Source organism: Syngnathus acus, chromosome 13 (assembly GCF_901709675.1).
Source record: "Syngnathus acus chromosome 13, fSynAcu1.2, whole genome shotgun sequence".
Classification (NCBI taxonomy): Eukaryota; Metazoa; Chordata; class Actinopteri; order Syngnathiformes; family Syngnathidae; genus Syngnathus; species Syngnathus acus.
The window spans coordinates 12,005,655-12,019,252 of record NC_051098.1 but is presented as its reverse complement, the minus strand read 5'-3'; the positions used below and the strand labels follow the sequence as shown (position 1 = coordinate 12,019,252).

The 13,598-nt window shown below is 41.8% G+C and overlaps 2 protein-coding genes across 2 annotated transcripts in view; both read right to left on the bottom strand.

Annotated features, from left to right (window-relative positions):
* The window catches only part of sik2b (salt-inducible kinase 2b), a 28,767-nt gene extending 22,533 nt beyond the window's left edge, over positions 1–6,234 (bottom strand). The window contains exons 1-2 of the mRNA XM_037268067.1: positions 5,669–6,234; positions 2,289–2,405 (exon numbers count right to left, since the gene is read on the bottom strand). Coding sequence (XP_037123962.1) covers positions 2,289–2,405; positions 5,669–5,806 — 255 coding nt within the window. The 5' untranslated portion in view covers positions 5,807–6,234. The remainder of the gene's footprint in view (positions 1–2,288; positions 2,406–5,668) is intronic.
* A 1,453-nt stretch (positions 6,235–7,687) lies between these two features.
* Positions 7,688–12,294, bottom strand: laynb (layilin b). Its single transcript, XM_037268144.1, has 7 exons — positions 12,044–12,294; positions 10,421–10,727; positions 9,603–9,760; positions 9,361–9,411; positions 9,092–9,169; positions 8,892–9,006; positions 7,688–8,592 (listed from the first exon to the last, which is right to left on the bottom strand). The coding sequence occupies exons 1-7, from the start codon at positions 12,114–12,116 to the stop codon at positions 8,274–8,276; spliced, it is 1,101 nt and encodes a 366-aa protein (XP_037124039.1). The 5' UTR covers positions 12,117–12,294; the 3' UTR covers positions 7,688–8,273.
* Between the last annotated feature and the right edge of the window lie 1,304 nt (positions 12,295–13,598).

The window sequence follows — 13,598 nt, the reverse complement described above, 5'->3', positions numbered from 1 at the left end:
CAGGAGATCAAACAGAATTAAATGTGGAGAGCGGAGGGTGAATCAGACACACCGAGCCAGACGTTCACACTCGGGATCCCACTCTTTTTGTTCATGATCAATTTTCCATCTGCTCCACTGACAAAAATCATTGAGTGAAGAAATGTTTTCTTGGAAAAGGTGCAGCATTGTTTCATAACACATTTTAGTTTGGGCTCTGCTCTGGTGATAAGGAAGCTTGAGTTAAATGAACAAAAAAAAAAAAAAAAAAGATTTCAGATTTTTGGCCCTCATTCTGGAATTGAATGACTAATATTTAACTTTTTATTTCATTCAATGAATGTCATTGTGATTGATTTAGTTGATCATGGAGGTACTATTTATTTTTTAAATGTTTTATTTTATTTATTTATTTATTTATTTATTCATTTATTTATTCATATCAGGCAGCTCTCTGCAGTATGCAAACCGCACCTGCATAGCCTTAAAAAAAAAGTAATCCTAAAAGTGAGCCTCCCTAACAAGCTATTGCGGTAGCTTTCGGTTATTAGCTGTCCCTGCCGTAAACAGACTCCTTGTTGTGACGACATGCTCTGCAGGGAAATGACTCTCGCCCATTATGTGTCATGTCATAACATAAAATGCGGTACAAGTGGAGGGTTCATACTTGAAATTCCAGACCGGGCAAAGCGATGCGCCGTTGCTTTGTGACAAGTATGTAACCAGGCCCTTCTCCAATTATGATCTATGAACCAAGCCTTATGGTTGGCATGCTGAGCACACGTACAAACGATCATGAGTTGCGATCGCTCTTGTTCAGTGCTAAGTCAAGATAATGGCGAGGCATGTTAGCCATCGAAAGAACCCATCTTGGCTTGACTCTTTAGTCCAGTGGTGCATACTGGAAAAAAAAATACATATACACTGCAATGTTGACTGCAACTATTTTTAAAGCATTCTAATGTGGTTATGTTTATTTAATTTTCAGGCTGATGCATTGTACAGACGAACACAAGCGCTCACCTCCATATTTATTCCCATTTTCACTAATGGATGATGGACTGGACGGTTGTCACAATCCTATTTTCCATTAAAGTGTATAGCAAACACAAAAACAATTGAATTGTCCCCAATGACACAATGTCACAAATGACAAACGAGAGTAGGGACCATTGTGCCTGTGTGTTTCCCTTTACTGGCTCAGGCGTCCCACTGGGCCACAAGGCCAACGCCGGTTTGAGACGGGAGAAGAAATCACTAATTGACCTGAACTGATTGGTTGGCTATGCCTTTGGAAAGAATGACACCCACCAAAATAACATGGCAGAATACTGGAACATGACCACGTGGTTGTTGTGTAAGGATAATGAACATTTGTCCACTTTGTCCAAACAAACTAGGACCCAACAAGCTTATGTAATTTCACAGATATTGTCAGTGTGTTGATGTTATTGTGTCAGATAGGTGAAGTTTGTTTCCAAGGTACTTTGTTAACCAAATTCACCAGTTAAGCATGTTCAATTTGGGATTTTGGTACCGAGCTGCTGCCTTTTTTTAACACCATCATTTAATTTGTCATTAGCCTAAAAGTATTTGGATAATCTGTGACTAATCTTTGTGTATTAACCTTATTGACAACTCCTGGAGACTTATCAGAAAACTGATTGTGCCGTATGTAGTCTGCTTTGCATTGTAGCGCTCTGGAATTCCTGGCTCATTACATACCCCCTAACAAACATTACAAAATGCACAAAAACAAAATCTCCAAACAGATGCAGATCATTATAGCAAAGAGGGCGGGGGGAGGTGCCTTCGGCAAAGCCAAATGAAGGATAAAGACGGATGCTGCAATGATCAGAAAGCGCTGACATGACGACTGCAGTTAAAGACCGCAATGTATTTCTAATGAGATATTTTACTTTACTTTCCTGAGGTGAACCAATAATTCTTTTCAAAACTCATCCAGACACATTTCAGGTCTGGTCAGTTGTCATGCAAAGTGCACGTGACAAGGTGCAGAACACACAGACACATCCTGGTGTCAGGATCGTCAAGACAACTGTTTGTTTGCGGAACATTAGGATGTGTCTTGGACAGATCCAATTCCCTTAGGACAACAGGAAAGGTGTCTAACTAGACAGTTTTTAGGCGCAACATTTTTTATTTAATTAATTATACAAATTAATAGAATTATATTAATTAATTTAATTATATATATTTATAATATAATTATATATACATTTTAACATTTTTAACAAAAATATTGACAAATTTCAAATATCCCCAAAAAGGGCCGAGTTGACTTCTACCTGATAGAGCTTGATGATATGCGGATGATCCAGCATTTTCATGATCTGCACTTCTCTGTAGATCTTCTCAAGATTGACTGCATCCAACTGGGTCTTGTCAATGATTTTAATAGCCACCTGCAAAGAAATCCCACAAGATTTTAATTTTTGTGTGCTTAGTACTGACAAGTTTCTGAGACAAACTTTTTTTTTTTACCTACTGTTCACTTTGTCATGCTTGTGATGGCTTTGTAAACATTGTTTGGCTTCTTTGAAAAAAAATAAAATAAAAATCTTCTTTCAACTTTATGGCTCTATTTTGGGCCGGGTCAAATAATTATTACTCGACGGACCTCGGAGAACTCTCTATTGGTCAGCAGTGTTCTCTCAAGCTGCAAGAGCAAACAAGAGGACAGCCCAGTTCCCCCTCACAGCTGTGATTCCTCACGTACAAAGTGGAAAGAAACGCCACTGTGTTTTGAGAAAACACACACGGCATTGTGCTACTGTCCACATGCCCGGACCACAGCGCAAACACTACGTTGGTCAAAAGAAAACGATCGCACTGATAACTATGTCATCATAAATCATTCAGGGTCAACCGTTAAAAACATCATAGAGTGCTTTAGGATATTAATAGTTGAAATCCACCGTATGTGTCATTTTTACAAAGAAACGGCTGAGTGTGTAATGAAGCCAGCTTATTCATGAACGATTACTGGCTTAATAAATTTCAACTGAAGCGTGATTTTCACAATCGTGTTCGTGATCTCGCAATCAACAACACGTTTTACTGTACGCCATTTTAGTGACTCGTACAAAAAAAAAAAAAAGAATTACAACAGTTGTTCTCAACATCCGGAAAATTCAACTTCTATTCATTTGAGTAGTTTCAGATTTCCAAACATTTTTTCACTCCAGGAAACAAACCCAATTATCCATTACAAAAGAGTCAAATTTGACAGATTTGGAACTTGCTTGCTTCAGTTTAAGGCTCAAAGAGAACTTTGACATGGCCTTGAAGGAATCAAATCAAAGAACCTTGTGCATGTTCACTTGAGGAAAAGGCCTTCAACTCACACTGAAAGTTACGTACAGAGGATAAGAGCTTCGGAAGATGAATGAATGAAAAAAAAAACCAGACAATTGGAACAATGCAAAGGTCAAAATGGCGTAAAATGACTTCCTGCTGAGGTGGACTGACTGGAGGACCAAAGCCAGCAAATTTATCGCATTAAAGTTGAAAAAATAGGTTATATACACACATTCGGCTAACCTTTTCTCATTGACCCCGCCAAAACACTCAATTGCGTCATACAAAGCGGACCCACAAAAGAATGCTGGGTAATTTTACAATCTCCAGGTTGGACCAGGTCAGCTGCCGGCCAGTCGCATGTGAGCTGTTAACACACGAGGGAAACTATGGAATTGGCAGGTGTCTCATTTGTTTGACATGCATTTGCTTTGGGATTAGCGCTCCATGGCTACAAATGACTCCGGCTAGACTATCGCTGTATTACTTCACTTTACTAACCGGATTAACGATAAGAGCCTTACGATGTGCTGGCCAACAATGGCAGTCTTTAAGGCACCGCGAGCTTCGTCTTGGCAATGGTGCTTTTGTTGTACGTTATCACTGCTGACGTTACGCCCCACAAACAGTTGAAAGGCCCAAGTGATCAAAGGTCCCTTTTTGCAAGTCTCGTGGCCTATTTTGTCTTCGGCTCTGTGTGGTACCAAGCACGCAAGGCCCCCTTTGCAAGATGACGTCAAGAATTCGGATCTCTGTCCCCCCCCCCCCCCCCCCTTCCTTGTGGCGCTTCGCCTGAGAGTGTTTCGAATGTCAAATCTAGCAATGTCAGTGGACTGCGTGCGTGCAGCTGAACACATCCCAAACACAGATCTCTCCAGTGTATCCTACTCTTCAGAACCAGAGGCACAAGAAACCCACTAAATCACGTCATTATTTGGCTTACGTAACCAGACCGCCGACCCATGAAGCTCGCCCCAGATACGGAACGGCTGTGTTTACACCCAGACAGGATCTTTGCTTGGTCGCTGGTTGGGATGGCTGTGTGGGTCATAAGCACAAAAGGTACAGGTGCATGGTACATGGTGACACTTGGTGGGTCAGCTACAGGGCACATGGTGGCACAGAGAAACTACCTTGGTCGCCACTCCTGTAAAAGCACAAGAATAAAATAGAGCTGCCCAACATGAACTGAGGTGAAATCATATATGGTTGTACTGTGTGTGTTTGGTGGTATAAAATTGCTTAGTAATTAGCACATAAAGTATAAATGCAGGTGGCAGTGTCGGGGACAGAAAGTACAGGTTCTGTACTTGCAAAATATTCCGTGTTCATGGGTAGTGTCGCAGCTTTGACCGAGGCGGTATGACACCTGTGTTTGAGGAAAAAACAGTCGTTGGCAATTCTGTCACTAGCGTGTTCAAGAAAATGGCTGCTCTCAAAAATGTAATTTACGTGTTACGCCGCTGCTGACGTCATGGCACATCTAAGCGCTGCAAGAGCACACAGTTGTGACAATTTATCCTGTTTTGCTGGGTTAGGCGTAAAATGCAGGTGAGAAAGACGTGGAAATTTTGCACGGTTTTGCAGCAAAACAGGATTAAAAACGAAGATGATGAAAAAAACTAAGTTGCTGCATACGATTTGTTTTTTTTTGCAGGCCACATAAAAGGAGGAGGCAGGTCGAATCTGGTACAGTACCGTTTCAGTCACAGGCCATTCCATTGTAACAATGGAGAAAGATATTTACAGTTTTGACAGGCTTTTGAATCCTTTAAATGTCATAACATCCCTAATTCTTACCATATTGACAAAATTAGACTACCGTTTCTTAATTCCAACTCTTTACAGTGACATTCGTCTTGCTAGGAATCAAAAATAATAATTTTGTTGTAACGTATCACCATATTGTGTCTTATTTCATGTCGCCAAGGTTGACATGTCAATTCTGTCGTAGTGACATGTCATTGGGTTTTAAAAAAAAAATAAGATGACATAAATGTCCCATTTATGAGCTAAACGGTACCCAGACATCTTTCAAAGTGAATCATGATGCCAAATGAACGTCCACCATGGAGCCATGCATGTTTACAATTTGTGTTTCCCAGCAGCGCTCACGCTCATTGCTCTTACCGGCAGTGGAGCGTGCCAAGCAGGGTTAAACGTGCACGCTGTCAGCCTTCCGCCAACCTGGGGACTAACAAGACACACTTCACCGAACCAACTTTCTGGTTTTCTTCCACAATCTCGTCCCCAAATGCACAGGGTGTCAGTGGCTAAAAAGTTATGTAACTCGAATCTAACTCCACAGTAGCCTAAGTTAGCTTCCAAGCTAACCACTTCGCAAGACTTTTCTTTTTTTTAAACTCACCTCCGTCTTGGCGATACGATGTCGGGCCAGTTTGACAACGGCAAAGTTGCCCTTTCCTAAAGTGCGCTCGATGTCGTAGAAGCCCACACGAACCGGACCCCGGAGCAGCGGTTTCTGGACGCTGTCAGCCATGACCATGCTGTTCTAGACGACGGGACTGTCTCGGCGGCGGAGGACGAGCTGGGGGGTGATGATGGTGGCGTGGGGTGCTCACACGGGTTTCTTTCAGCTTTTGCACACCAAAAAAAGCCTAAACTAACCACCGGCTTCTGCCTCCACCGCCGCCGCCATTCGAAGCGTGTCCATTAAAAAAAATAAAAATACTTTAGTTATTTGTCGGCGTATTCTTTCAAAACGGCGGCGACACGAGGAGGTCCATTTTCTTCTTTTCTCTCTCTCTTTTTTGGGGGGGCGTGGGGGCAAACCTTGTATGTCACCTTCCTGCAGCCACAATGGTGCTCTACTGTTTCCGAATCAGCTCGCGGTCCTCTCTCTCAGCCAGCCAGCCAGCACACACGAGTTGCCTCGCAAAGAGGCATCATGTTCTCCGCCTGACGTGCATTGACGTCAAAGCCATGGGGGTATTTGTACACGGGGCGGGGCCACGGCGCCGCTCCACACTTCGGTGCCAATCGGTTGCCACGACAACCAGACCCACCTCTTACGTCAACCGGTAAAATTGCTCTTCCGAAATGCATGTTTGCTCTACTGCCTTGCCTGCCCATCCATCGCCCTTGCTTGCATGCATAAGGTAACTTTCTTTTGTGCAGCTCATGCAGGTGCTTCATAAAATTTCTGCGAAGTACGAAAGGGGTTAATGTTCATATTCAGCTAGACCTTCATTTGCCTTTTTTTTGTCACGTGGGTAAAAAAAAAAAGTGCCGTGCAGCATGTGTGGACATTCTGTACATGCTTTGAAATTTGGAACTTCTGATGACGTATAGCTGTAATGCATTCCAGATCCTTATGATGCGTACTAAACAATTATAGAGAATTCTAATTTAAACTTCATAGCATTGACACAAGTCCTCGTGATATACAGTACAAAACATTTTATTAGCCCCAAGCGTCCTGATCAGCTACGTTATACCACCACTTGCAGGCTAAACGAGGCAATTGCAACAAGGCTACGTACAGTAATACCATCAATCCATCCATTTTCTAAACGGCTTATCCTTATTTATTAAACCTTTATTGAATGGTGGATCCATACATCCAAATCTTTCACGGGGGCTGCTGGTGAACCCATCTTTAGTGTCAGCACACTCCATGAACTGGGCTTCTGTCAATCAAAGAGCACACGTTTGTCAAACAACCATTCACATTCACAACAATGGACAATTTCGTCTTTAGTTACATGACTGAACTAAAAATATCTATGCAGCTACATCTATTTAAATATATATATATATATATATATATATATATATATATATATATATATATATATATGCAATATGTATTATTTACATACAAGGTATGTTGCATCTATACAATAAACTATATAAATAGTATACCGTATGTACTGTGTATTAATACAGTACAATGTGACCAAGCAAGTGTCACGTTTTGATGTACAGCCCACAGGCAGCTGTCTCCCACTGAGCGGTGGACTGTAGACAGGCAGAGCTGTGCTCTGAAGGCCCCTGCTGTCACGCACTAGACTTCCTGAATGTAAGAGTTCCAGATGTGCTTTTGGCATTTCCTGTCGAGCGTTCTCCAAGAACATACTCAGCCTCTTCTTGACTGGGTTGGCTGCAGCTTTCCATGACACACGTAGACCCGAACGGTACTCGTTTCAGTCAGAGATTATTTATGAGACAGGCACGCTGGTGAGTGAATCCATGACATGTCTAAAACTTCCTACAAATCTGTTCATTGTCACGGAAGTTTATCGAACAGTCAGGTAGGCTCACAGCTTTATGCTTTGCAGGGGTCACGTTACGTTCTGTCATCCAAGGTTCGACATGTACGGTCCTGTTTCTTTACATCAAGAATGAAATGACGTCACTCTTCAAGTTCAGAGGAAAAGGCTAGAATTATCCTGCTGAATCATTTTATTAAATGAATACAACCTTGCATGAAAACATGCTGAACCAAATATAGAAAGCGGTGCATTTGCGGGCAAGCTGACAAGGCGGAATATTTGGGTTAATCACTGGCTCTTTGAAATGAAAACTGCTGTTACATAACTCGACAGAAATGATGGATAAAAGGGGACAATGTAAACCACAAGAAGCAAAATGGATACAATCAAAACATCTGTGATTGCATAACCTGCCTCACTCATTCCAGACATTAAGCATGCGGGACTGTGTTGAACGGATTCTTTTATATGCAGCGGTATTTGAGTTTTTAGCCATTGATCAATTTTTTCTTTTTTTTTGGTACATTGACAATATGCATGACATTAATAGTCTCAAGTCCTACTAGTTCTACTGTAGAACCAGAACAACGTGGTAGTATAGTTTCCAGTCACAGGCACATGTTCAGGTATCCTGCACCGGGCATGTGGTGGAGAAGGAGGATAAAGAATACGTCCTTTAGTCTGACAGGGTAAGATTCCTTAGCTCGCACCTGGCAGGCCGCAGAAGAGTGTACCATCCTACCCATAGATCTCATTTTCAACCCAACCAGGCTGAGGGCGACAGTGAGCTCCAGAGGTCTCGTAGATGTCATTTGTCACGAAGCCGCTCTCCCTGTCCGCTAAATATACATTCTCGTACTCATTCCACTGGGGTTCCTTTGGAGCAGCATACGGGTACTTGGTTTTGAAGTCAGCTGGCAGGGTGCTGTCCGGAGTAAGGTGAGAAAGTCTGGTGATGTCACTGAAGGCATAGGGTCCTTGAATAGGGCAAGTTGATGCTTCGGTGGGCATCCATGGTTTTGGTTGGCCGGTTGAGTTTTTGGTTTTTGACTTTCTCCTGAAGGCAGAAAAAAAAAAGATAAATAAAAGCCTCTGATTCAATAGGTCTATAGACAGTTTGTAGGTAAGTTTGAATTTAGAGTTGATATCCTTGCTCGCCCCATGGCCCCCCCCAAAGAAAATAAAAATCCTAGATCCGCCCATGCGCAGAAGTTCTCCAACTCAACTCCAGTCATAGTTGTAAAAACTTGAACAGTGCTAGTACTCAAAAGTGAATATTGCCGTGTTAATAATGTATCATGGAAAAGAGGCAATGTTTTTGGAGACGTTAGATAAATATTTGTGTTTTGTTCGTACCGCTTAGCTTGTTTGTAGCAGAAGAAGCCCGAAACCGCAAGCAATAGCAGCAGTAGTGCAGGAATGGTTGCGTACAGGATGTAGGGAACGTACAAGGAGTTGTCGGAGAAAGATACTGAAAGGGAGAACAAAAAACAGCTTTCAAAATATTATTCCAAAATATACTTGGCTGAGTGTAAAACAGTCCGTTTTCTTCCAACCTGATGACTCAGGCATTCCTACTTTAATCGTCTCGCCACTTGATGTTGTGAAGAATATATTTGGCATCACAGTAGGAACTGTGGGGAACAAAAGAAATGACTCCATGTTTATGGAAAAATAATTCAAAATGTCTTATTAATGATCCGTCCAGTTAGAAAGTGGAATCATAAGTTCGAAACTGAGCAAGGACAAACTGTATGTTTGTCTGAATGCATTTTCAAGCCCTGAGGCATCGGACGCTTGAGACTTCATATGGTACATGTTGTACCTGCATGTGCTGCGTTCCCTCGCCCTGCCTCTGTAAATACTGTCGTCTTCTCTGAAAATATAAAGAGATTGGGTTTCTTCAGTTGCACAACATACAGTTATGTAATCAACAGGTACAGCACAAAAACCAAAACAAAAAACACTAACATACCATGAGAGTTGGAAATACTGTACATCCTGATTTAATTCCAATAATAATGTCAGAAAACTGTATTTATGTGTAGTAGTGTTCCTGTGGCTCACCTTTTGGATATTTGCAAACGTAGTTGTTCTTGGCATTGCAGTTGTCGTCATTCCACTGGAAGAGGAAATGGCCTTCCTCATCAGGTGGTGCAGACGGTTGGTAGTAAAGAACCACACACATTTCCCCGCCGCAGGAAGGCTCGTCCCAGTGCCAGTTCCTGAAAGGCACGAGGTTCAAATGCTCAAATTAATTTCAATCGGAATATCTTCAATCACTCCAGTCACTCTATTCTATAGCATTGATTATTTGGCCCCCCCTGGCCACCCCCTAGCAGCTCCCCTGCACACACATATGCGACGTGAATATAAAGAAAACTGAAAAACAGAAAAAGTGCTGTGTATAATGGTGAATTGTCCCACGCAGAGCATCTGAACGCTACTCCATTTTTTAAGAGTACAGTCCAATCCCTAATAACTACCATGTGGCCTGAGACAAAAAATGAGTTTGACACCGCTAATTTTGAAAATATGGTGAACCTCACATGCATGTTTTGGCATGCGGCTGAGTACCCGGAGACAACTCAGGCAAGCCCAGGAAGAAATTTGAACCCATGACCTCTTGACTGTGAAGCAGTACACCCTCTGCTTCCTATATTGTTATTTCACAACATTTCGTTTTGCAGTGTAAAACTGCTAGAGCTAACTGGATCTACTCCCAACAATGACTCATTTAAACCAACAGTGATTAAATTTTTTATGACACCGGCTATTTTCCAATTTTTTCCCCAAATAATGTCTGTGGTTATCAGTCTTGAAGCAGCAGTGGAAACACCAACATAGCACAATTTCTGAGTTGCATCTGTGAAAAGAAAAACAACCTGAACTTGGCTTTGCTCCCGTCCAGCCAAAAGTACTGGGACGGGCATCCCGGGTTGACGCTGCCAGTCCTGAAACGCTGCGGGCTGCGGCGAAGGCCAATCCAGAAATCTCCATCGGCGGCGTGGAGCTGCTGTATGAATCTTTCGATCAGTCGCTGCTCGCTTTCTGTTTCGATGCTGAGCAGATCTCCTCCGTCCGATCTGCAGGCCTGTCTGGCATCTTGGAACGTCAGCCTTCGCCTGCTGTCCTGGATGTAGGACACCTTATAGCATGGACGCTCCGTCCCTCGCCGGCAGATCCTTTGGCCTGGACAGAAACATCAGCCATGAGAGAGAGAACAAGAGGCTGACTGTGGTTCTCACGTGGTTGCAAAATTAGAAAGCAAATGGGGCTGTATTGCACTGGGAATGCCTACACAGCAGAGGTCATCAATGATATTTGTCAGAGGACCAGAATTTCATTATCAATTATCAATTTCAATTATCAAATAACAGTGAAATAAAAATCACATATATATATATATATATATATATATGCTGGATTGGATGGTCCGGCGGGCCGCCAGTTGATGATTGCTACTTTACATCATGGGGATTTCATTTGTGACCTTAATTTCATCATCGGCCAGTTTGCTAATTTTCTTTTGAGTTAAACCAGGAAAAAAAAAAAAATTTTTGGGGGGTTATTTGTTTTGCAAAAACATCGCTTTTATTTCTAGTTTCAATTTCAACCGCATTGCTGCTTTTCAAATCTTTTCTGTTACAGACTAAAAGAAAACAAAATTAACAAAGTTATTCATTATTGTGTGTGGATGTAAATTTATATAAATTTCACTGAGTTGCAGGAGTGTGAGATGCTTTCTGCTTTTTTAAGAGGACACAAAATGTTTTCTTCTTAACAGAAAACAGAAAAAAACTGGGAAGCACTGGCTTTAATCAATCAGATGTCACTTACCAGATATTGAATAATTGATTGCTTTTCAACATTTTATGAAATATATATATATTCAGTAATGGACCGAGAGAAATACAGCCAATGTACCCTAACTTATCTTCCTTTATAAAACCTAAAATATCATTTGGACTTGATTACCAATTTGTCAGCACTGACACAATCGTTTTTTTCACCCAACAATCACAACATTAAAGTGAAGGATAGACTGCTGTCTGCAACTTTGGTATTGATTTTGGCGGTACAATTCATTCCTGTGCAACTTTCTGATCGTTTTCATCTGTTATTTTGGCTTGACAGCTTTGGCCCAAATATTTGAATTATATGAAAAACTAGTATAAAAGCAACTCCGCGAGTGATTTGTGATCGTATTTCCTGCTACTGGCGTCAGGATTGAAGCTGTTTAGTCGAACTCAAGATGGGACCTCCTGACTGAGCAGCTGAGACGAAAACAACATGTGGCTGTTGATATTTTCCACATCACGCCGCCTGTTAATAATTACAATGCCAACGCGCTTTTCCCCTTTCTCAGTCCCTCTCACAATATTTAAAATCTCAGCAGATTGTGCAAAAACAAGCAATTGTTGCCGATTATTATTAAATGCACAAAGACGCATGCAAGTTTTAAAATAATCTAGAAACTCCGAGTCAAGCAAGTGTTGGCGTCTTACCATTGATTTTAGAAGCGCACCCATTGTGGAAGAGGAAGGCGATCAGGGCGCCGAACAGCCTCATAAAATCCATCTCGACATGTTCACGTCGGTGTGCTGCTGCGCCGTTATAGCGAAAACAAACCGAAAACGTTGAATCACGCCGTTTTCGCGACAGAAAAACCCGTGACGAACGCGCACCAGGGCCAACCAAGACTCGCGATGAAATGGGATGTGGATGGAAAAGTGGGTCGTGCGCTCGGCGTCTGACAGAAGGGGGGATGAGACCACCAGGTTCCCCCCTCCTCAGTTAAAAAGACAAAGCACAAAAAAGTAATGTCACTTTATAATTTTAAGGAATAAAGTATTTTAAAAATAATGTACTTAATTCAAAACCGTATATAGCTCACAACATTGTGATGTACAGCCTTTACAAACAAATGAAAAGTGAAATATTTTTCGAGATGGGAGATAAACAACTGAAACAATCTGATTGCATAAATGTGCACACCCCCTTGTAGTTTGGGATGTGGCCGTGTCACGAGCTTGATGCACTTAGTTTCTGGGTGCATGGACAACTGACCCCCCCCCTACACACAGACCAAAAAGAGTGAATGCCGTCTGGGGAGAAATAACACATAAGGAGAGCACAGAGTCAATCTTGACTTGAAAAGCAGCAATGAAGTGTGCTAAGAGTGCGAGTGAGAGCGGATCTGCTGTCAAACGCATTATTCACTTCACGTCTGCCGAACTCTTGGCCCAATAGCATGTTGCTGCAAAAAAAACAAAAAAAAGAACAACAAAAAACAGACATTGTGATGAGAGAATTGGTGGAGAAGTGTGCTGCATATATTGACCATTGGACAGGAAGCAGTCCAGAGGAAAGCGAGGAAATCCTTTTTTTAACTCCATACTTCCTGTTCCTTGCTTTTCTTTCGTCTCTAGGCAATGTGACTTAATTTCCAGAATTTCCAGATAGTGCTAGTGAGCATCCAATTGAGCATTATGAAACAGAGATTTAAATTACACTCCTCCAAATACATCAGACTTGATCACAATTGTGGAAATAAACAGGTTTTATCCTATATGGTTTACTTTTTCAGTCCTTTTTTTGGGTGGTGCTCTGGGCATGATTTGATTAGGATGCAAGCACATGATTTTTTTGTCATGTGATGAAGACTCGGGTTTGCGTGTTTCTCGTTTCCACTGAAACTCACTGGTGGCAGACACACAAGTGATTGTTGACTCTTTGCAGGAATGTATCTTTAATTTCACAGAAGGCCGCCAAAGTTGAAAAGTGAAGAGCAATGCTTCTCTTTCAATGCAAGATTTACTAAAGAATTTAAATACTTGTCCTGAGATCCTCAATTGACTCCCTTCTACTATTCTATTATTTTCTTATGTTTTGTTTCGTTAACACCATCTGGCCTAGAAGTATAAGAAAGAAGGTGAAAAAGAAAGAAGTCCTGGGACTTTTCTGACACATTTGTTTGTCCTTTTTTGGCCACTAGACGGCAGCAGAGATACGCACTCAAGGCTAACGTGCCTGTTGATGAGTATGAATACATTTGCACAG

What these genes read in the sequence shown, in the direction of transcription:
- laynb (XM_037268144.1), bottom strand. Translation starts at nt 12,116, where the DNA reads ATGGATTTTATGAGGCTGTTCGGCGCCCTGATCGCCTTCCTCTTCCAC. An exon ending in GTGCGCTTCTAAAATCAATG is followed by an intron (nt 10,728 to 12,043) that starts GTAAGACGCCAA and finishes GTTTCTGTCCAG; the next exon opens with GCCAAAGGATCTGCCGGCGA. An exon ending in CGTTTGCAAATATCCAAAAG is followed by an intron (nt 9,412 to 9,602) that starts GTGAGCCACAGG and finishes TTATATTTTCAG; the next exon opens with AGAAGACGACAGTATTTACA.